General features: G+C 41.6%; 1 protein-coding gene across 8 annotated transcripts in view; it reads right to left on the bottom strand.

The window, feature by feature from the left end:
• Positions 1-21,725, bottom strand: part of LOC122548404 (glutamate receptor ionotropic, kainate 2) — a 442,113-nt gene that overhangs the window by 142,569 nt on the left and 277,819 nt on the right. For all 8 annotated transcript variants that reach the window (XM_043687010.1, XM_043687014.1, XM_043687017.1 and 5 more), the window contains 3 exons: positions 20,750-20,893; positions 18,607-18,714; positions 16,965-17,078 (listed from right to left, as the gene is read on the bottom strand). In XM_043687010.1, the coding sequence (XP_043542945.1) occupies positions 16,965-17,078; positions 18,607-18,714; positions 20,750-20,893 (366 nt within the window). The remainder of the gene's footprint in view (positions 1-16,964; positions 17,079-18,606; positions 18,715-20,749; positions 20,894-21,725) is intronic.

Raw genomic sequence — 21,725 nt, 5'->3', positions numbered from 1 at the left:
CATGACGGACAGACTCTGGGGAGTCAGGAGGTGATTTACTTGCCACAGTATTACGAGCCGCTGATCTGCTATTATAACCACTGCATTTGTATGGAAAGTCCAGTTGAGTTCCTGTTCAATAGTAACCCCAAGAATATTGATAATGGAAGGTTCAATGATAGGAGCATCATTTAATGTCATGGGGCAATGGTTAGATTGTATTTTATTGGAGATGATCATCGCCGAGTATTTTTGTGGCATGAATGTTATTTGCCCCTTGTCCAGATGTTGTGAAATTTGAATATGGATTGCAATGCTATCTGAGGAGTCACAAATGGTGCTGAACATTTTGCAAATATAGCAAACATCCCCACTTCTAACACTGCATTGAGGGGAAGATCATTGATGAAACATTTGAAATGGTTGGGCCTAGGACATGACCCTGAGGAATTCTTGCAGACATATCCTGGATTTGAGAAGACTGACCTCCAACAGCTTCATAAATTTTTCTATGTGCTAGGAAAGATTCCAACCAGCGGAGAGTTTGCACCCGGATTCCTATTGATTCAATTTTTACTCAGGCTCCTTGATGTTGAGGGCTGTCACTCAGAGTCATCGAGATGTCCAACATGGAAACACACCCTTCAGTCCAACTCATTCACGTCAACCAGATTCCTAAATGAATCTAGTCCCATTTGCCAGCATTTGGCCGATATTAGTCCAAATCTTTTCTATTTATGTACCCATCCAAATACCTTTTAAAATTGTAATTGTACTTGGCTCCACCACTTCGTCTAGCAGCTCATTCCAAACACACAACCACCATTTGCCTGAAAAAAGTTGCCCCTCAGGTTCCTTTTTAAGCCTTCCCATCTCACCTTTAACTATGCTGTCTTACCCCAGGAAAAAGACCTGAGCTGTTCACCTTATCCATGCCTCTCATGATTTTATAAACTTCTATAATGTCACCCCATAGCCTCCGGTGCTCCAGGAAAAATAGCCCTAGTCTATTTAGCCGTTCGCTATAGCTCAAACCCTCTAACCCTGGTAACATCTTTGTAAGTCTTTTCTAAACCCTTTCATGTTTCACAACATCCTTCCTATAGAACATAGAACATTACAGTGTAGTACAGGCCCTCTGATCCTCGGTGTTGCACTGACCTGTGGAACCAATCTGATGTCAATCTAAGCTACACTATTCCATTTTCATTTATATGTTTATCCAATGACCATTTAAATGCCCTTAAAGTTGGCAAGTCTACTACTGTTGCAGGTAATGAGTTCCACATACCTACTACTCTCTGAGTAAAGAAACTACCTCTGCCATCTGTCCTATATCTATCACGCCTTAATTTAAAGCTATGGCCCCTTGTGCTAGCCATCACCATCCAAGCAAAAAGGCTCTTACTGTCCACCCTATCTAACCCTTTGATTATCTTATATGTTTCAATTAAGACACCTGTCAATCTTCTTCTCTCTAATGAAAACAGCCTCAAGTCCCTCAGCCTTTCTTGCAAGATCTTCCCTCCATACCAGGCAACATGACAGTAAATCTACTCTGCACCCTTTCCAAAACTTCCACATCCTTCCTATAATGCGGCAACCAGAATTGTACACAATATTCTAAATGCGAGCGCATCAAAGTTTTATACAGCTGCAGCATGATCTCATGGTTCCGAAACTCAATCCCTCTACCATTAAAAGCTAACACACTGTATGTCTACTTAACAACCCTATCAACCTGGATGGCAATTTTCAGGGATATATGCACATGGACACCGAGATCTCTCTGCTCATTTACATCACCAAGAATCTTACTATTAGCTCAGTATTCTTTATTCCTATTGCTCCTTCCAAAGTGAATCACCTCACACTTTTCCTCATTAAACTCTGTTTGCCACCTTTCAGCCCAATGCGGCAGCTTATTTATGTCCCTCTGTAACCTGTAACACCCTTCAGCACTATCCACAACACCATCGACCTTAGTGTCATCCACAAATTTACTAATCCATCCTTCTATGCCATCAGCTAGGTTATTTTTAAAAATGTCAAACAGCAGTGGCCCCAAAACAGATCCATGCAGTATGCCACTAATAACTGAACTCCAGAATAAACATTTCCCATCAAAGTCCACCCTGTCTTCTTTCATCCTGCTAATTTCTGATCCGAACTGCTAAATCACCCTCAATCTCATGCCTCCATATTTTGTGCAATAGTCTACCATGGGAACCTTATCAAACACCTTACTGAAATCCATATACACCACATCAACTGCTTTACCCTCGTCCACCTGTTTGGTCACCATCTCAAAGAATTCAATAAGGTTGTGAGGCATGACCTACGCTTCACACAGCCATGTTGACTAACTCTAATCAACTTATTGCTCTCTTGATGATTATAAATCCGATCTCGTATAACCTTTTCTAACACTTCACCCACAAACGAAGTAAGGCTCACTGGTCTATAATTACCAGGATTGTCTCTACTTTCCTTCTTGAACAAGGGGGCAATATTTGCTGTCCTCCAGTCTTCTGGCACTATTCCTGTAGACAATGATGACATAAAGATCAAAGCCAAAGGCTCTGCAATCTCCTCCCTGGCTTCCCAGAAAATCCCAGAATAAATTCCATCCAGCCCAGTGAACTTATCCATTTTCACAATTTCCAGAATTGCTAACATCTCTTCCTTTTGAACCCCAATCCCATCTTGTTTAGTAGCCTGTATTGCAATATTCTCCTCAACAACATTGAGTTCTTCCAGTGTGAATACTGACGAAAAATATTCATTTAGCGCTTCCCTTATCTCCTCAGACTCTACATACAACTTCCCACTACTATTTTTGATTGGCTCTAATCTTTCTCTCATCATTATTATTCCTGATATACCTATAGAAAGCTTTAGGTATATTCCTTGATCCTATCTGCCAACAACTTCTCATGTTCCTGCCTAGCTCTTCTTCTCTCTTTTGTTAGGTCCTTCCTGGCTAACTTGTAACTCTCAAGTGCCCTAACTGAGCCTTCACATCGCATCCTAACATAAAGCTCCTTCTTCCTCTCAACAAGAGATCCAACTTCTTTAGTAAACCACAGCTCCCTCGCTTGACCACTTCCTCCCTGTTTGATTGGTACTTACTTATCAAGGACATGCAGTAGCTGTTCGTTGAATAAACTCCACATTTCAAGTGTGTCCATCCCCTGCAGTTTCCTTCCCCATCCTATGCATCCTAAATCTTCCCTAATTGCATCATGAATGCCTTTCCCCCATCAATAACTCTTGCCTTGCAGTATATACATACCCCTTTCATCACTAAAGTAAACATAAACAAATTGTGGTCACTATTACCAAAGTGCGCACCTACCTCCAAATCTAACACCTGGCCAGGTTCATTAACCAGTGCCAAATCCAATGTGGCTCTCCCCCTTGTTGTCTTGTGCACATACTGTGTCAGGAAACCATCCTGCACATATTGGACCAAAACTGATCCATCTAAAGTACTCAAAGTATAGTATTTCCAGTCAATATTTGGAAAGTTAAAGCCCCCATAACAACTACCCTGTTACTCTCGCTCCTATCCAGAATTGTCTTTGTTATCCTTTCCTATACATCTCTGGAACTGTTTCAAAGCTTAAAGAAAACTCCCAAGAGGGGGACCTTTCTTTTCCTGTTTCTAACCTCAGTTCTTCTGCAACTGTAATACTATCCTTGACTAACAGTGCCACACCGCTTCTGTTTTGCCATCTTCTCTGTTCCTACTGAAACATCTAAATCCCGGAACCTGCAACAACCATTCCTGTCCCTGCTCTATCCATGTCCCTGAAATGGCCACAACATTGAAATCCCAGGTACCAACCCATGCTGCACCTTATTCCGGATGCTCCTGGCATTGAAGTAGACATACTTCACATCACCTTCCTGCTTGCCAGTGAACTCTTGCAACCTTGAAACCTCATTTCTGACCTCACTGCTCTCAACCTCCAGGACACTGGAACTACAGTTCAGGTTCCCATCCCCCTGCTGAATCAGTGTAAACCCACCTAAAGAGCATTAGCAAATATTCCCCCACCCCAGGGATATTGGTACCCTCTGATTCAGGTGATGACCATCCTGTTTGTAGAGGTCACATCTACCCCAGAATGAGGCCCAATTATCCAGGTATCCGAAGCCCTCCCTCCTGCACCATCCCTGTAGCCATGTGTTCAATTCCTCTCTCTCCCCTAGTCTTCGCCTAACTAACACAGTAGAACAGACAACAAATCAGATGTAACAACTCTGTTTGCTCTAGCATTAAGTTTAGCCCTGGCTCCCTTAATTTCTGCCTTAGATCCCCACTTTTCTTCCTACCTATGTCATTGGTACCAAGGCGGACCATAACTTGGGGCTGCTCCCCCTCCCCCTCAAGGATCCCAAAAACACGATCAGAGACATCACAAACCCTGGCACCTGGGAGGCAACACACCAACCATGAGTCTCTCTCATTCCCACAGCACCTCCTATCTGTCCCCCTAACTATGGAGTCCCCAATGATTAATGCTCAGCTCATCTCCCCCCTTCCCTTCTGAACAACAGGGACAGACTCTGTGCCAGGGATCTGTACCCCACAGTTTACCCTGGTAAATCATCCCCCGCCAATAGTATCCAAAACAGTATACTTGTTATTGAGGGGAACGGCCACAGGGGTTCCCTGTACTGCCTGCTGGTTCCCTTTCCGTCCCCTGACTGTAACTCATTTGCCTTTTTCTTGTACTTGAGGTGTGACTACCTCCCTGCAACTCCTCTCAATAACCCCCTCCGCCTCCCAAATGATCCGAAGTTCATCCAGCTCCAGCTCCAGTTCCCTAATGCGGTTTTCGAGGAGCTGGAGTTGGGTGCACTTCCCACAGATGAAGTCAGCAGGGTCATTAAGTCAGCAGGGTCATTAGTGGTGACCCTTACCTCCCACATTCTACAGGAGGAACATTCAACTGCCCTAACCGTCGTTCTCACTATTCTAAATTCCCAAAGAGACTGTAGACGAGGAAAGAATTTTAAAAATCTAGTTACCTTACCAATCTGGCACACAGAACCTTTTTTTTGTTTAGAGGTGGAGGATGGGTGGGAGACACTACCTAAGTCAAGTTTCAGATAACGCAACCGCCCAAATATGTTACTTCATTTACTCAGTGGTCTCATTTCTGCTCCTGCTCAGTGTGCACTCTGTCTATTCGTGAGGTAAGTTTTTAAATTAGTAATTCACCTTCCCGTCAGCTCCCTACTCGATGCTCCCACTCTTCCTGCTGCTGAAACACAAAATGGAGGGCCCTGACATTTGAGGTAAGTTTTTAAATCCCTATAGCAGAGAGACCAGAATTGAATACAGTATTCTGCGAGTTGCCTTGCCAACATCCTCACTTCTGGAATTCAGCACTTTTGTCCAGGTTTGAACCAAGGCTGTAATGAAGTCAGGAGCTGAGTGGGTCTGACAGAAACCAAACTGGGCATCATTAAGCAGGTACTGCTTGACAGTGCTGTTGATGACAACTTCTATCACTCTACTGATGATCGGGAGTAGACTGAAGGAGCAGTGATTAGCCAGGTTGAATTTGTCTACTTTGTTTTGTACAGAACATACCTGGCCAATTGTCGGGTAAGTGTGAGTGTTGTAACTGTACAGCAGTGTGAAACTCAACATCAGTGTGTGAGCATGGACCTATACAGTTATAATATGAACAACAAAATAAAGAGGCATGTGATTTTGGAAATCAGAAGAGCCCAGTTTATGTAAAGAGTTATCACAATGCTGGGATTCATAACTTGTTGATATTCAACAAAATCAACTGAGCCCTGTTCTTTAGCCATACCCACTGCTGGATCACAATACAGTATACAGGGTGAAACTAAATTTTAAAAAATTATGATTTCCTATCCATAGCCAGAAAGCGAGTAAGGATCACTGTGCTCAATGTTTCAGTGTATCAACTGCAATCTGCAACTGCTTGATTTGACGTTGTTCTGGATTACAATTTTGAATCACTTTTCCCCATCCCCATGGCAGCAATGTCAAAAGCCATTTGATCAGCTTAAACACCGGAAAGCTCAAAGCAGCATCAGCCCTTTGTAAGTAGGCGACACCATTAGTAACAGACTGACCATTTCCATTAACAAGTATCCCAGCATCTTTACAGTCATAAAAATGTGATGTTAATGAGGTGGTACTAACTGCTCAACTTTAGGCTAATTAAATAGACGGTAAAACCACAGACTGTTCATGTTCGCCAGTCTGAACCCTTTGTCCATGGAGAACCATTTATTCAAAATACTTTGCTAGGTATGTGATTGAATAACCCTTCAGGCTGAAACTCTGCCCTTGCATGAATAAATCTAACCATGCATTCTCCTATACTGTAAACTTGACAACTCTCTCACACACAAGCAGAATAGGCAAAGCAGATCAACAGTCAATCTCCCACAGCTTTGTGTCAATGTTACTGAATAATTTAAATGACAAGATGTGCATAGGCTTCTACAAGTGGTTACAAGTGAGCTGGATTCCCATTAGTTTTTTTTTCTGTCAGTGTACCTTTTGCAGGAGTTCGCTAACACTTGCGCATCTCCCTAATATTATGACAGAAAGATGTGAGTATCGTTATTTGACAGAGCTGAGATAAAATATTCAATCTTAGAAATTTAAGCAGAGAGCCACAGTAATTCAGTTCAGTCTTGCATGAACATGTCTTCGCTCAGAAATTACATTCCACGACGGCAAGTGGAAAGGAGCAGAATTTTTGCTGACTGCGAAGCTTCTACCAATATCCTATCCAAAATCTTGATGTCACTTAAATAACAGTGACATCCAGTTTGTAGTCGCCCAGCGGACACAGTTCCCATGTGGAGGCAGCAGAAGCTTGGGTTGGCACCACAGATCAGAGAAAGAAGGTTCGAGCACCTTCCAAAGCTCCATTGCTCCCACTTCAGAAAGAAAAGTCCAGTCGGTACATGGGTGCAGCCAAGATCTCCTACAGCTTTACAAAGCACCACCGAGACCACTTCTGGAGTGCGGCGATAGCAATGATATATAGACCTTGAAGGGAGTCCTGTCTAGGTTAACAGATCATAGAATCTCTAAAGTGCAGAAGCAAACCATTCAGCCCATTGATTCTACACCAACCCTCCAAAATGCATTCCAATCAGATCCACCCCGCCTACCCGATCCCTGTAACCCTGCATTTCCCATGGCTAATTCACCTCACCTGCTCATCCCTGGACACTAGGGCAATTTTCCATGGCTAATCCACCTAACCTGCTCATCTTTGGATTGTGGGAGGCAACTGGAGCATCCGCAGGAATCCTATGCAGATACTGGGAGAATGTGCAAACTCTACACTGTCACCTGAGGCTGGAATCAAACCTGGGTCTCTAGGTGAAGCAGCAGTGCTAACCATTGACCCAATTGTACCTGGAAATGAAGCGTTAAATTATGAGGAAGGTTGACACAAACTAGGATACCTTCCATGTGCGTTAGATGGTTTATGAGGTGTTTGGTCAAAGTTTTCAGGACATTAAAGGAATTGATAGGTTAGGCAGAGAAAAACAATTTCTGCTGGTTGGGAAGTTGAGGAGTGGAAGAGATTGATCTCAAAGTTAGGAGTGAGATTAGGAAACAAATCTACAAACAATCATTTGGTCATACAGAACTCAAGTATTGCTGAATAAGGAGATAAATGTTGTTAAAGCTTTCCATACTGCACTCATCAGGACATTTCTCAAGAATGCAAATGCAAGGAGAAAATAAACATTTCTACCGTATGATGATCGAGTGCTAATTAGTTGATCATCATGAATGAACTCCAGTGCTGCTGTGATGCCAGGTATGTTGGCAATACACCTCAAAGTTGGATAGATCCTATTAAACAGCATGTCAACATTTGCTGGAAAACCCTGAATGTGTGAGGAATTATCCTGACAACAAATTTAGGGTCATCAGTGGGGCTCACAGTGTGGTACAACTTGCATATACTGGGTTTATTAATGCACATTGTCCTGTTCCTTGGAAACACAAAGAACAGAGACATGCGTGGTACCTCCTAATGGTAGTAGCCATTCAGAGGTTTATTTCTCATGGCAATGCTCTGAGCAGTCAGATTCAACCGGCGTGGTTGAAACAAACCTGGCAGTCCATTGTCAATTAGCATTAATAGGCAGGTACATTTTTCACAGCAATACACCTACCAATCAGAGTCGACTTGGCAAGTAATCAGCACAGTCCCTTCATGCAGTATAAATATTGTGTTTCTCCTGAATTTATATTCTTGGGATGAGTACAAGATGAAAAGTTTTGACAAAATGTGTCTTTTCTCGGCAATAAACATTTCTACATGCAAAGGGAGGCAGACATTTAGAATTATCTTCCGCAACTATAAATTGTTGCCAGATCAATTGTTAATTTAAATCTTTTATTAAAGAAATACTAATATTTATGTGCACCTGTCATGACCTCAGGATGTCCCAAAGCACTTCATAATCAATGATGTACTTCAAAAGTGTAATCAGTGTGGTAATGAATGGAATGTGGCAGCTAAAGCTCTCACAGTGAGAAATGTGATAATTACCTGCTCTTGACTGAGGGATAAATATTGATCAAACCATCTGGGATAACATTCCTGTACTTCATCAAAATGGTGTCATGGGATCCCTTATGTTTACGTGATAGAGTAGACAAGGTCTCAGTTTTACAGCCCAATCCAAAAGACAGCATCTTGGGCAAGCAATGGCATAATGGTATTGCTGCAGGGCTATTAAGTCAGAAACTCAGCTAATGGTCTGGGGACCCGGATTCAAATCCCGCAATGCCAGACATTGGAATGTGAATTCAATGAAAACATCTGCACTTAAGAACCTATGAATGACCATGAAATCATGGCCCATTTTTGGGGAAAAACTTATCTGGTTCACTAATGTCCTTCAGGGGTTAGTGAAGGACATTCGCTGGTCTGGTCCCTGACCAACAGTAAGATGGTTGATTCTTCACTGCCCTCTGAAATGACTTAGACAGCTTTTCTGTTCTATCAATTGCTATGAAATCTCAACAAAGAAATTAAACCAGATGGAGCAATTAGCATTGACTGAGGCAGCGGAAATAACAAAGGCAGAAATAGTCCAGTCAAACATGCAAAGATCTGGGGTTGAGTGCCAAAATTGGGAGAGCTGTCCCACAGACTAGTCAAGCAACAGCCTGTCATAGCCAAAATCATACAGTCAATGTTCTAGTCACCACTATCCTCATCCTTGCATATGTCCTGTGTCACTGGCAGGACAGACCCAGCAGAGGTGGCGGCACTGTGGTATACAGTCAAGAGTGAGTTGCCCTGACAGTCTTCAACATTGAATCTCATCCATATGAAGTCTCATGGCTTCAGGTTAAACATGGGCATATATCTCACTATGTAGAGAAGTATCTGATTGTTGCATGATGTAAAAGCTCTTTTTGCTCCTTCTATTTCCATTTGGTTCACTAATATCCTTCAGGGGTTAGTGAAGGATATTTGCTGGTCTGGTCCCTGACATTGCTGACTACATACTGTCTTCCCTTGGCTGATGATCAGTACTCCTCCAAGTTGAACGAACTTGAAGGAACCACTGAGGATAGCAAGGGCTCAAAAGGTACTCGGAATGGAGGATTTCAATGTCTATCAGCAAGAGTGGCTCAGCAACAGCACTACTGATCAAGCTGGTCGGGTCCTTAAGGACACTGCTGCAAGACTAGGTCTGCAGCAGTTGATGAAGGAAACAACAAGAGGAAAAAACATCCTTGACCTCATCCTTACAAATCTTAAGGCTGCAGATGCATCTGTCTATAACAATATTGGTAAGAACGACCGTTGCACAGTCTTTGTGGTGATGAAGTCTCACCTTCACATTCAAAATATACTCTCTAATGTATTGTGTGGCACTGTCACCATGCTAAATGGGACAGAGTTCAAACAGAGCTAGCAACTCAAACCTGGCCATCCATGAAGCATTGCAGGTCATCAACAGCAGCAGAACTATACTCTAACACAATCTGTAACCTCATGACCCAGCATATTTCCCATTCAACCATTACTATCAAAGCTGATTCAATGCAGAGTGCAAGAGGACAGGCCGGGAGTAGCACCAAACATACCTAAAAATGAAATGTCAACCTGATGAAGCTACCAAATGGGATCATTTGCATTCCAAACAGAATAAGCAGGAAATGATAGACAGAATTTAGTAATCTCACAAATAACAGGTCAGATCTAAGCTCTGCAGATCTGCCCTATCATGAATGCTGGTGGACAATTAGGCAATTCACTGGAGGAGGAGGAGGTTCCACAGATATCCCCATGCTCAAAGATGGAAGAGCCCAATACAGCAGTGCAATAGATAAGGCTGAAGCATTTGCAGCAATGTTCAGCCGGAAGTGCCAAGTGGGTGACCCATCTCGGCCTCCTCCAGTGGTCCCCAGCATCACTGATGCTAGTCTTCAGCCAATTCAATTCACACCACTTGATATCAAGATATTGAAGGCATTAGATACTGCACACAGCTACTTGAATGTTTCACATGATTTGTAACCTTTCCACCCACAGAAAAGAAACAAGTCCAGATTTTCTATATTTTAGATTTTCTGTCCTAGAGATTTTTCAATCTTCGAAAAGAAACTCATGAAGGATTTGAAATGTAAACTATGTAAGGCCCCAACTTTACAGTATCCAACAAAGGCAAACTTGCTCACAAGAATCCAAAACAAATTTTGATTGTTTTTCCTCCAATACTCAGTGTAAAACTTTTTGTGTTGGACAAATACTGCTTATCTTGGGTCTAAAGGAAGGAAAACTTGCAGTAAAAATGAATGGTCAGGCACATGGGAGTGGAAAGGGGAACTAAGTTAAATAGGAACCTTGAAATATTCAATGTCAACACGACTCAATGACGTTGAGCTTTAAGTCACTGCTTTAAACGACATAGAATCAAATAGTATGGATAAAATCGTAGATGGATTCCTCATGTACTCTGCTAAAATGGTATAGCACTGGTTCTCTGCAGGTATTCTGGCTTCCAGCCAGAGCTTTGGCAGGAGTTCAAAATAATGCTGAAGACATGATATAAGCTAGTACTTTCTGCCATTTCTCTGGGGGTTCCACCAATTCATTGGCTGAATTCTTGTAAACAGTAAATAATTATTTCAGGAGCACAGAGCACAGATTGATATTTTAGGTTTATTATTTTTGCAATTACAATAAGGTAATGCACAAATATAGACTATGTTGCTATTTTTATTTTTATAGTCTTTCATGGGATATAGATTTTGCTGACTAGGCTAATGTTTCTTCCTAATCCTGATTGTCCTTGAGAAGCTGGTGATGAATTGTGTTCTTGAACACCTGTAATCCATCTGGTGTAGGAACACCCACAGTGTTGTTAAGGAAGTGAATTCCAGGACTTCGACCCAGTAACATTGAAGGAAAAGAGACAGGACAGTGTGTGGTGTGGAGGGGAACCTGCAGATGGTGCCATTCCACATATGAGCTATGCTTGTTCTTTGAGATAGGTGAGAATGGAAGATGCAGTCAAATGAGTTTGACAATATGTTACCACAGTGTATTGGTGGTGCCTGGAGTGGATGTATACAGCAGTGGATGGTGTGCCAATCATTTGGATTTCCTGAATGGTGTCATGTTTCAGGAGTGTTGTTGGAACTACACTCATCCACGAAAGTGGGAAATATTCCATTACACTCCTAACATGTGCCTTACACATAGCAGACAGGCATTGGGGAGTGATAGGCATGGGATGGGTTAGTCATTGCAGATTCTCAGCCTATGACATGCTTTTGTAGCCACAGTATTTATATGGCAGGCACAGTTCAGTTTCTATTTAATAGCCACTCCCATGATATTGATGTTGGGAATTCAATGACAATAATACCTTTGAATGTAAAGAGGAGTTGGTGAGATTCTCTCTTCTGGGGAATGGTCATTTTTGCACACAAGTGCGAGGTAATGTTACTCCTAAGGCTGAATGTTGTCCTGGTTTTGCTGCATATGTACCAGGACTACTTCAGTTTCTGAGGAGCCGCAAATAGTGCTAAACATTGCGCTGGGGTCACTAGGACTTCTCCATTGATGAACGTATTGAGGGTTAGCCAATGATGAAAGAACTGAAGATGAGTGACTTAGGAAATTACCCTGAGAAATTCCTCTAGCTATATGGTGGAACTGTGGTGATTGAAAAATTCCAACCATCTTCCTTTGAGTCCAACGAGTTGAGAATTCCACACTTCCCTACTCCCAAATCCCAATGACTTAAGTTTTGCTAGGACTCCTGTGGATGGCACAATGGTTGGCTGACTGTCTGTGTGGAGTTTGTACATTCTCCCCGCGTCTTCATGGGTTGCCAAGGTTGGACTAGGCTGCAATGCATGTCTGTTCACTTGCTCATCAATCGAATTCCAACAACATGTGCCAGCTGCCTGCGGCAAACACCCACTGCCAAATGGCCATGTCAAAAACTGGGCAGTTTAGAATCTTGTTCAGAAGTGGGCTGCTGTCAGCCAGAGGTCCTGGTAGCACCAGAAAGGGGCACAGCCCACACACAGTCTAAAGGTTTTGCCATGATCAGTCAACTGCTTGTGATACTCATGGTCAGAGGAACTGTCCATCTTTGCCTTCCTGGAAAGGCAGCTACAATGACCAACATGCTACTGGTGACAGGATGCAAAATCCATGGTGGGAATGACCTAAAATGGAAATAGAAGGAGCAAAAAGAGCTTTTACGTCATGCAACAATCATTGGTGGCTTACTCTACAGATTAGCAATCAGCATACTTCTCTCCATAGTGAGATATACTACCCTCTAACAACAAGGGACCTATCGATATTATTCATTCACATTCAGGCTCGGTGTGTGCTACAACTTGGTGATCATTCATTACACCAAGAATTACACCACTCTAACACCTTTCCTGTCCCAGACACACATCTAATGCTCTTCTAGTCAATGTGTACAGTACAGACCTTCGATACAGCTACATGATGGGTGATGAGCACATATTGTATCACTCATGGGGCTTTTGGAATTTGTACAAACAATGGTTCCCCTTTGGCCAGCATTGACCTTTTTCAGATCATTACTACTAACTTCTAAATCATTGAGATGGCCACACATTCAATTCTCAAGCACCAATAGCATGTTGAAAATTGGTTTTGACCAACATCTGATCCCTAAGCATCTTCAGTCTGCATATACAGCAAATGAGCGATGGAAATGCCCAACTAACTGCAGCTTGGCGTCTGAAAATGGCTGCTCCATGTATTCAATGACTGAATGTTCTGCAGACCTAATTCCCATACTTTCAAAATAACACTGGCTCCACCATCCCAGCCAGTTTCTAGTCATACTTTGCATCTTGAGATGGAAAATGATGGCTGTCACAGTGGACACCGTCAGCACTAGGCCTGCCTACTCAACCGTACTCCCTCTCAGTCACCACGTCACCATTTACCTGGCACTTCACCAAAAGTCAATTTCCACCCATTCCCCAGATTGAAAACCATCGAACTTTACTTCCAACTGTCCTCCCTGTCCTGAACCCTGTATTTAAACCTTAATGATACCTGATCGGCTTCTCCATGTGCCCCTTGTGGAGGCCATGGTTGTGGTCATTTCCACTAAAACCCCCTCCTGCATCCACATGCCCTCCATATACTGCTCATTCACCTTGAGATCCTCCAATCACTGTTATTCGCTCCACCTCTCTCAAATGCCCCTGTGATTCCCCCCAACCCACCCATCATGCCTCCCCATCTCTTCTGACAATGCCCTCCTGTGATCCCTCCTGAAAGATAGCTGGGCAGACTGCCAGGACTGTATTACACCAGACCACTCGCCAACTTTAATAAGCAGTCCTGAGACACTACTGAGCAGAGGCTTGACCCCTTTCATTTCAGCTCCCTGACATGATTCCTCTGACTGGTTGTGTTGGTCTGACTGAGTGCTGTCCAGAGACATTACAACAGAATGTGCTAGATGCTGTGGTGTGACCGGAGGGCTGCAGGAATTGGATGCCAACCTCTCTCATTGGCTGTGAAGGTCTCTGCCTGGCTGAACCTCTTTGTAACTTGCTCCTTCCAGGGAGCAATAGGTAGCTTTTATTGGACCTCTCAGTCATGCCCTCACAGTGGCCTATGACACGACTATGCAAGATCCTTCTGTTTCCTGATGATGAGATCAGTACTAAAGTGTCGGCTGCAGGATTCAGAAACTTAACATTCTTCCCCGAGGTGCAGGGTTCCATAGATTGCACACCCGTGGCATTAAGCGGGTAGTATCACAACACTGCAGAATTCATCGGCAATAAGGGTTCGATCTGAGTAATGTGCAGGTGATCTGTGATCATTGTTACCATTTCCTGATGGTGTGTGCCCACTACTCGGGCAGCTGCCATGACCCCTGTATCCTGGAGCATTCTCATGTACCTGGTGTAAATAAGAGTCAAGGGGCTTTATGAGGCTTCCCACTGCGACCATTACACCATTATACAACCACCTGAAGGATATGGAGCAGACAGTTAATGCCACCCACTCCTCAACCAGGTCTGCGGTAGAGCAAACGATGGAGCTGCTGAAGGAATCGCTGCACTGCTTGGATCAGTCTGGGGGGGAGGATGGCTGGGGGCCTCAAATGTAGTCCAGACAAAGTGTACTACATCATTGTGCTATGCTATGCTCTGTGCAATTGGAGCAGGTATGTGGCGATGTGCTGAGTGCTGAGGAACTGTAGTACTAAAGAAGGTTATGTGATGAGGATGAGGACAACGCGAAGGAGGAAACCATGAATGTTTAGCTCAGCTGCATCTGGTACTACAAGACGAACAGAACCTCATTGACATCCATTTCCAACAGATGAGAGCTGGTTAGGAAACTCACTAACCCTCAAAGCAACAAACCCTCCAATAAGTTGCATACAACTTGGATTTAGAGAAAAATCGTAAGATGAAATTCATCCTGTTGCAAACTCTAAGGAAAAAAGCAAGTGATTTTTCAGTGCAAAAATACATTAAATTTTATACAATCGAAATGATCGGAACAAACAAAACACTGCTAATCACAATAAGCTCGTTATAATCATTTTAAGCAGCCATCCAGCCTCTTAACTAAGCCATAGCTCAAAAGGTTTGCTCTTGCATGTACAAAAAGTTTGAGTGAAATACTTTCTGCTTGACAAAAATGGGATCGTGAATCTATTCTCATTGGAGTATTTAAGTTGTATCATTGCTGTACAGCCATAGAAAAGATGAGTTATCCAAGCGAAAAATGAATTGAACAAACACAATACTTTCATGTAATTGTAAAGCAATCAGTAGATTTGTGATTGAAAACATGCAGTCATGTGGCTAGGTGGCCTGGTTTGAATATTCCCAATCCTGTCAGTGAACAGGATATAACAGTTCCTTGTTATATCTGGTTTTTGATGGGATGCTGGTTTCAGGATGACTGATAGTCAAGTTTAGCACACCATATCTCCAAAGCTCCAAATCTCCATCATTCTTTCTCCTTCACAGAGCTCTGTTCTGTCAGATTGCCTCCAAATGTAACCATCGCATGAATAATTTGTACTCCCAGCAGATCATCTTCCATTGCCTCCCGCAGAGAACACTGAATCTCAGGAATGCTAGCATGAGCTGTGTGTAAATTCCAAATGTTTATGAATCCCAACTGAGAGCACAGTCAGAAAATTATGTCTCATCATTATTCCCCAGTGACTGTGTGCCAATGGCCAATAATATGTGTTGTTCTGCAACTACAAATGACTATATCTACTCAGTCAATATTACCGCATATAAAACAGGATTTTGGGAGAAGTTTAGTTCGATACCACTAATGGAGCTTTGCACAGAATAATGCCTAAAATATTGCAAAATCATTGCTGCTACCCAAAAAGAGCCTGTGGTATAAAATGTGAGGGCAATAGCGATCATCACGACCACTATTGCTGCAATGCAGATGGTGAACAGTAATGTTAGGGTTTTGTGGAACAAGTATTACTGCAGTATTTGTTTTCTTATTTTGCAATGCTTCTCTGCCATTTCTAAATAACTGACTCATCTATGAGAGATCTGTATCATGCACAGTTTTGTTACATCTTCTATATCCTCTGTTTCTGCAATAATTACTGGAAACACACTTCAGAGGTATGGAACTTTCACATTGTATCCTTCTTCAACAGTTCAAGAAGGCAGCTCACCACTACCTTCCCAAAGGCAATTAGGGATGGCAATAAGTGATGGTCTAGTCTAGTGAATGAAACAAAAAAAAGGCTACGTGCATTACCACTAAAGCTCATTTACCTCAGTTGTCTTCCATCCCTTTGTCACAATCAAAAGGTATAGTTGTCTTTTTTTTTTGTTTTGTGAGAGGAATATATGGCTCACAGTTTCAAATATTTAAAAGCTCACTTTAACCATCTGCAATTTCTATTCGCCGATTTTGTGGTATCTCTTTTTTACTGTCAGTGCCTTTCAGAGAACACTGCAGAATTAATAAATTGGTACTACTCAGTTACAGAATGGATATCACAGAGTGTCAGAAACTAATGATTGTAGAAATCTTTACATCCTTCAGTTTTCTCTTGCTTCAACATGCCTCTTGTTTTTTTTAATATAAGTCCATCATCACTCAACTGTTACATAATTGGTAAGTTACCTCCATCCTTTTTCATTTTCTTTTCTATGTTTTCCATTTTGGACCTGATGCCATTGCTTATTTTTTCCCAAAATAAATGCTTGAAGACAAATATATTTCATAATGTCTTTTACATCATAGAGTCAGAGTGATGCTCTCATTGAAAAAATATATGATCTAAATATACAGTATTGTTGCCTTCTAGGCTTATTAATTTCTGTTAAAAGTCTTGTTCAACATTTCCATTTGCATGTTAGTTAACACTACACATCATAAGTCAAAGGTGAGCAATGCATAACATTTTACCAGAATCGTTGTAACAACTAACGATCGGTTAGATAATGAATCAGTGATGTTCGCTGTCTTTCCTTTGCGATTCTCAGTCATGTTCAATCCACTGCTCGTTTCCCAGGTCCCAACCTATAATGAGTGTAACAAATGCAATTATGAAAATGAGTACAGCCCACAAATTCTCATTACGGGAAGATAACCACTTCTTCAGTTGAAACTAATAGTTCACCAGCTTCTTGCTACAGTGTAAGTAATTTTAATATAGATGAGTCCATGCAAGTAAGATGCCCCAATCACTTTTGGAAATGTCTAGTGAGACTCAAATTAGAAACAGGAAGTTCTTTCTCAATGAATGCTCGGACTCCAGCCATTGAGACCTGGGAGCCAGAACAGAAAAGCCTGTGTTTCCCACTCTCAAAAGGATGGGAATGAGTTACAAACATCAGGTGAAGTTTCACTGATATCCTTGGAACCATGTTTACATGCAGAGGCACAGATAAATAATAACAGCAGAATGGCCATTAATGGCAGTGTTGCCTCTCAAGACTGCAGCACTTATGGACCATTCAAATATATGGCTGAAAAGTTGCCTGCAGTGGTATGAGATTCATCTTATGAGCTATGGGACCAGGGTCATCAACCCCAAGTGACTCCAATAGCCACACTGTTCTCTCCAACTACTAGAGATATCTGCTAAAACATTTTTCTCACAATGGTAATGAATAGAATCACAGTGCCAGCTTTGTTAGAAACAGAGTCTAACCCTTCATTAAGATATTGGTGTAATAAATCTATGGAATCAGGTATAAGGGTCAATGTCAGCATTTATCCTTCATAACAAGAGCAAAAACTTTGAGGGCACAACCGAGTGCTCCAGTTTCCTTCCACAGTCTAAAGATGTGTAGGTCAGGTAAATAGACCATGCTAAATTGCCCATAGTGATAGGTGCATTAGTCAGAGGGAGGTGGGTCTGGGTGGGTTACTCTTCAGAGGGTCGGTGTGGACTGGTTGGGCCGAAGGGCCTGTTTCCACACTGTAGGGAATCTAATCTAATCAAACACATTTAACCAAGCTTGCTTTCATTGAAAATCAAGTTCAACTATAACTAGTTATACCTATAACATATCCTCTAACATTAAAAGCAATGTTCTGAATACTCAAATAAATTAAGGATAGAAATTGAGCTATAAAGGTGCTACTTGGCATTGTGACCAGAATTCTGATTTTCGAAACGTTATCAAAGTCAAGGAGAGGGGTTCTAAGGCTGCAGGAGTTTCAGGTAGAGGGAAAGCTTTATGGTGGTGGAGTTGAAAAGTAATTTATTTTTAACAATGGGTATAAAGCTCCAGCAAGAAAATTATTAAAATTCAATTACTATACACTTGAGGCAAATTCTGATTTGCACTCCCAATGGTGAGTGCAAAAATACAGACTTGCACCTTGTGTGTTAAAAGAGTTTATCAGGTCCAAATCTGGTTTTCACACTCAATACTCATACTCCTATTTTTATTGACAAAATAATTATTCTTGGCAGTACAAACAGAAAGAGAGAAATGCTATGCAGCCAACTTCCATACAATAAACTCTCTTTGCTATCTAATGATTCATCGTGTTTTCAGTCAATGAGTTAATCAGACTTAAGTAAGAATCCAGGTACCTTTTCAAGCCCTTCTTCCTTGAGGCTAATCACATCCAAATCAAAATCTGTTCTCAAGCCATTGGAACTATTGAATATAATTCGGCCTGTTAGTCCTTCCCAGTGAGCCTTGGTAGAAAAACAAAGAAAAAGAAGTACAGACTCAAATTAGGAAAAGCGAACCATGTTCATTCACAGCCATTTGTTGCTGTTTCTAACAGTCAAATCGGTGTTGATGTCATTTGTCCACTTTATGTGGCAGGTGCTAAAATAATCACCAGAGGGCTCCAGTGATCACTAACATACTGACTGGTGTTGAATGCAGCTTCTGTCAGTTTCTGCACTGACCTGGAGTAGCAGTAATTGTAAATGTGAGTCTATCAGTAAAGAGAAAAACTTGTAATATACCTGCAACAGTAAGGCTTCCTGGAGTCTTCCTTGAACATCTTTCATCAGTAAAAACCATACGGAAGTTAACAAGTTATAATGAATGACACTTAATACTTTATAAACAATACCTTAGTTATTGACTCTCATGATACTGGTAAAATATCAGCATCATTTGCTTAACGTAGGTTGCTGCCTACGATGAGTTTGCATAGTGTGGAACAAGTAAATTATTAACAAGTAAAGTCAGTTATTAACAATTATCAGTCTTGAATGTTTTCTTACCAGCAAAGCCCTTAATGTCTTTTTGTAATTACAAAGCAACATAAAGGCAACTCTAGGTTGTAGATGAATGATCCCTTCAATAGACTGAATGTGATGTCATGCATAGCTGTGCCTCACATCATTCCTTTTCCAATGAAAGACTTAACACAAAAATTGTTTAGGGGATTCCGGTTCACTCCTGGATTGAGTGGGCAGCAAAGTAAAGGAGGCCTATGAATGCATCTCTTGCTACATACTTGTAAACATGTTCAACAATTTTTAAATGTTAATTTCAAGAGTTCTCAACATTCGATTATAGCAAAGAAAAAAGTGAACAGTACAAATGGCATTCAGCATCTCCATACTCCCCAAAAGCATAGGACTAAGGTCCAGTGGCAGGAATCCTGGATGCATAAAAGGCATAAAAATGACTTCAGAAGCAGAGACAGAGATTGAGGTCTTTGATTCATAATCGATATTACCCAGGATTACTTCACAAAACATTTACCTGGAAGTGTTCAGGAACCCTAGACTTGTCTGAAAAGACCACAAAAAGAATTGTCACCCATTACCAGTAGTAGGCAGTGAAGGTCATCAGGGCTGTTTCGGAATATACTGTTTAATTATTGAAGTGATTGAAGCCATCTCAAAGCAGAATATCACTAACCCTAAAACCTTACATTTTACCACATTGACTTCAGGAAGACATAGAGGACATTATTGAATGTATATCCAGCCACCTTTGATCCATTAAGCAAATTAGAAAAAAGATTTTCTGTGGTTCCTTGGTTGATAGTCTTTGACTGGTACTGCTCTGGACCACAACATGAGTTTCCACCCCACATTATTAGGACCTTCTGCTTCCTGCATGAAATGACCATCCCAATTGACTATTTACACTCTGTTGCTGACGGCCAAACTTGACAGTACATACATTGGTAAAATAGCGTGCTAGGTGCTTGAGGATTGTTGAAGGATTATCTTTACAGGTGCATTGCAACAGCCTAATATTTTGTTATCTAACAAATCCATAATCTGCAAAACCATGCATTCCTGCCAAGTTGCAATTAATGGACATGAAAGCGGATTATTCCCTTCTTTTTTTCCAGAGAAAAGGAAATTATAATCCAATATCATTAAGCAAAGTGTTAAATAGATTCTTTTCATGCATGCAAATAATGATCCATTTCAATTTATAAAGCTGATATTGGATAGACAGTAAATAATTTGGATTTGAAACGGACACATTATCCAATCATCTTGCTGTACAAGTACATCTTTAATGAAACAAAAACAGAAATTGCTAGAGAAAATCAGTAGGTCTAGCAGTATTTGTGGAGAGAAGGCAGAGTTAAAGTTTCAGGTCCAGTGACGGTTTCTTCAGTTCTGTTCAATGTTCCTCAGTTCATTGGATCTGAAATGTTAACTCGGCTTCCTGTCTGCAGAGTTTCTCCAGCAATTTCTGGGGTTTTTTTCCTGTCAGATTTCCAGCATCTGCAGTTCTTTGTTTTACCTCTTTAATGAACTTCATGAAACGGCTTCCAAAGCGCCAGGGTTTGTGCCTGTTACACTGCAAGGAGCTGACGGTCATCTGTGGGGACTGTTGGACAGCCACCGATACCACGTGAACTGCATCATAAACTAAGGCAGCATTTGTCTGAAATTGGAAACACAAGGACAAAATCAAATCGCACAAAGCTGCCAGTCAGGAATACTTACATCAGAGTGCCTAATGCTGCCCTGAATGACCTCTCAACTTGTTCTGCATACTTCGTCTTTCATTCATTTATCTGTGATTTTTCTTTTCTGCCCCTGCTGTATTCTTTAGAAAAAAATGAGCTGGTTACGTTTCTTTCAACAAAGTAAAATGCCATTTAGTTCCTGAGGGTAATCGTAAATGTGTCAGACTTTTCCTTTTTATACGGCACCCTTCTGTTAAGATTTTAATGAAAAACATATGAAATTGAAAATCATATGAAAGGGAAAATCATATGAAAACTTTCTTGGCAGGTCTGAAATCATTTCTTTATTGATAGTCACTATGTGTGCGGTCTGTCTCCACCATCCAAAATCTACCATTGCTGAAAGTGGCTGGAACACTTGGGGCTGGTTAAGAACTTTTTTCCTCATTGTCTGTGACCCTCACTGGACTTGGTTTTCTGTAATCATCTCAACATTTATATACCATGGCCCAAGTCTTCCAGTGGGAACTGGGACCTCTCTTTTCAAAGCTGGCCAGACAAAACAAAAACCTATTTACCTTCCTCCAATTATTCTGGCTATTGGAGCAGAATCCTTGCAGGGAACAGCCGACAGAAGCCATACTCTCTTTTATGGTACAGACTGGGGAATTCTGGTAAGCAACAGTCCAAATGTCTCAGAATGTTTCAGTTTGTCAGTGTTAGTGTGTGAATGGGTAAAGGAGTAGAGTTGGTAGGTGGGGAGCAGGCACAGAAAAAGCCTGCCATGCAGCCATACCCATGTTGTAG

Source organism: Chiloscyllium plagiosum, chromosome 3, assembly GCF_004010195.1.
Source record: "Chiloscyllium plagiosum isolate BGI_BamShark_2017 chromosome 3, ASM401019v2, whole genome shotgun sequence".
Taxonomy (NCBI): Eukaryota; Metazoa; Chordata; class Chondrichthyes; order Orectolobiformes; family Hemiscylliidae; genus Chiloscyllium; species Chiloscyllium plagiosum.
Note: the sequence above shows the minus strand (reverse complement) of the source record. Positions and strands in the feature narration are given on the sequence as shown.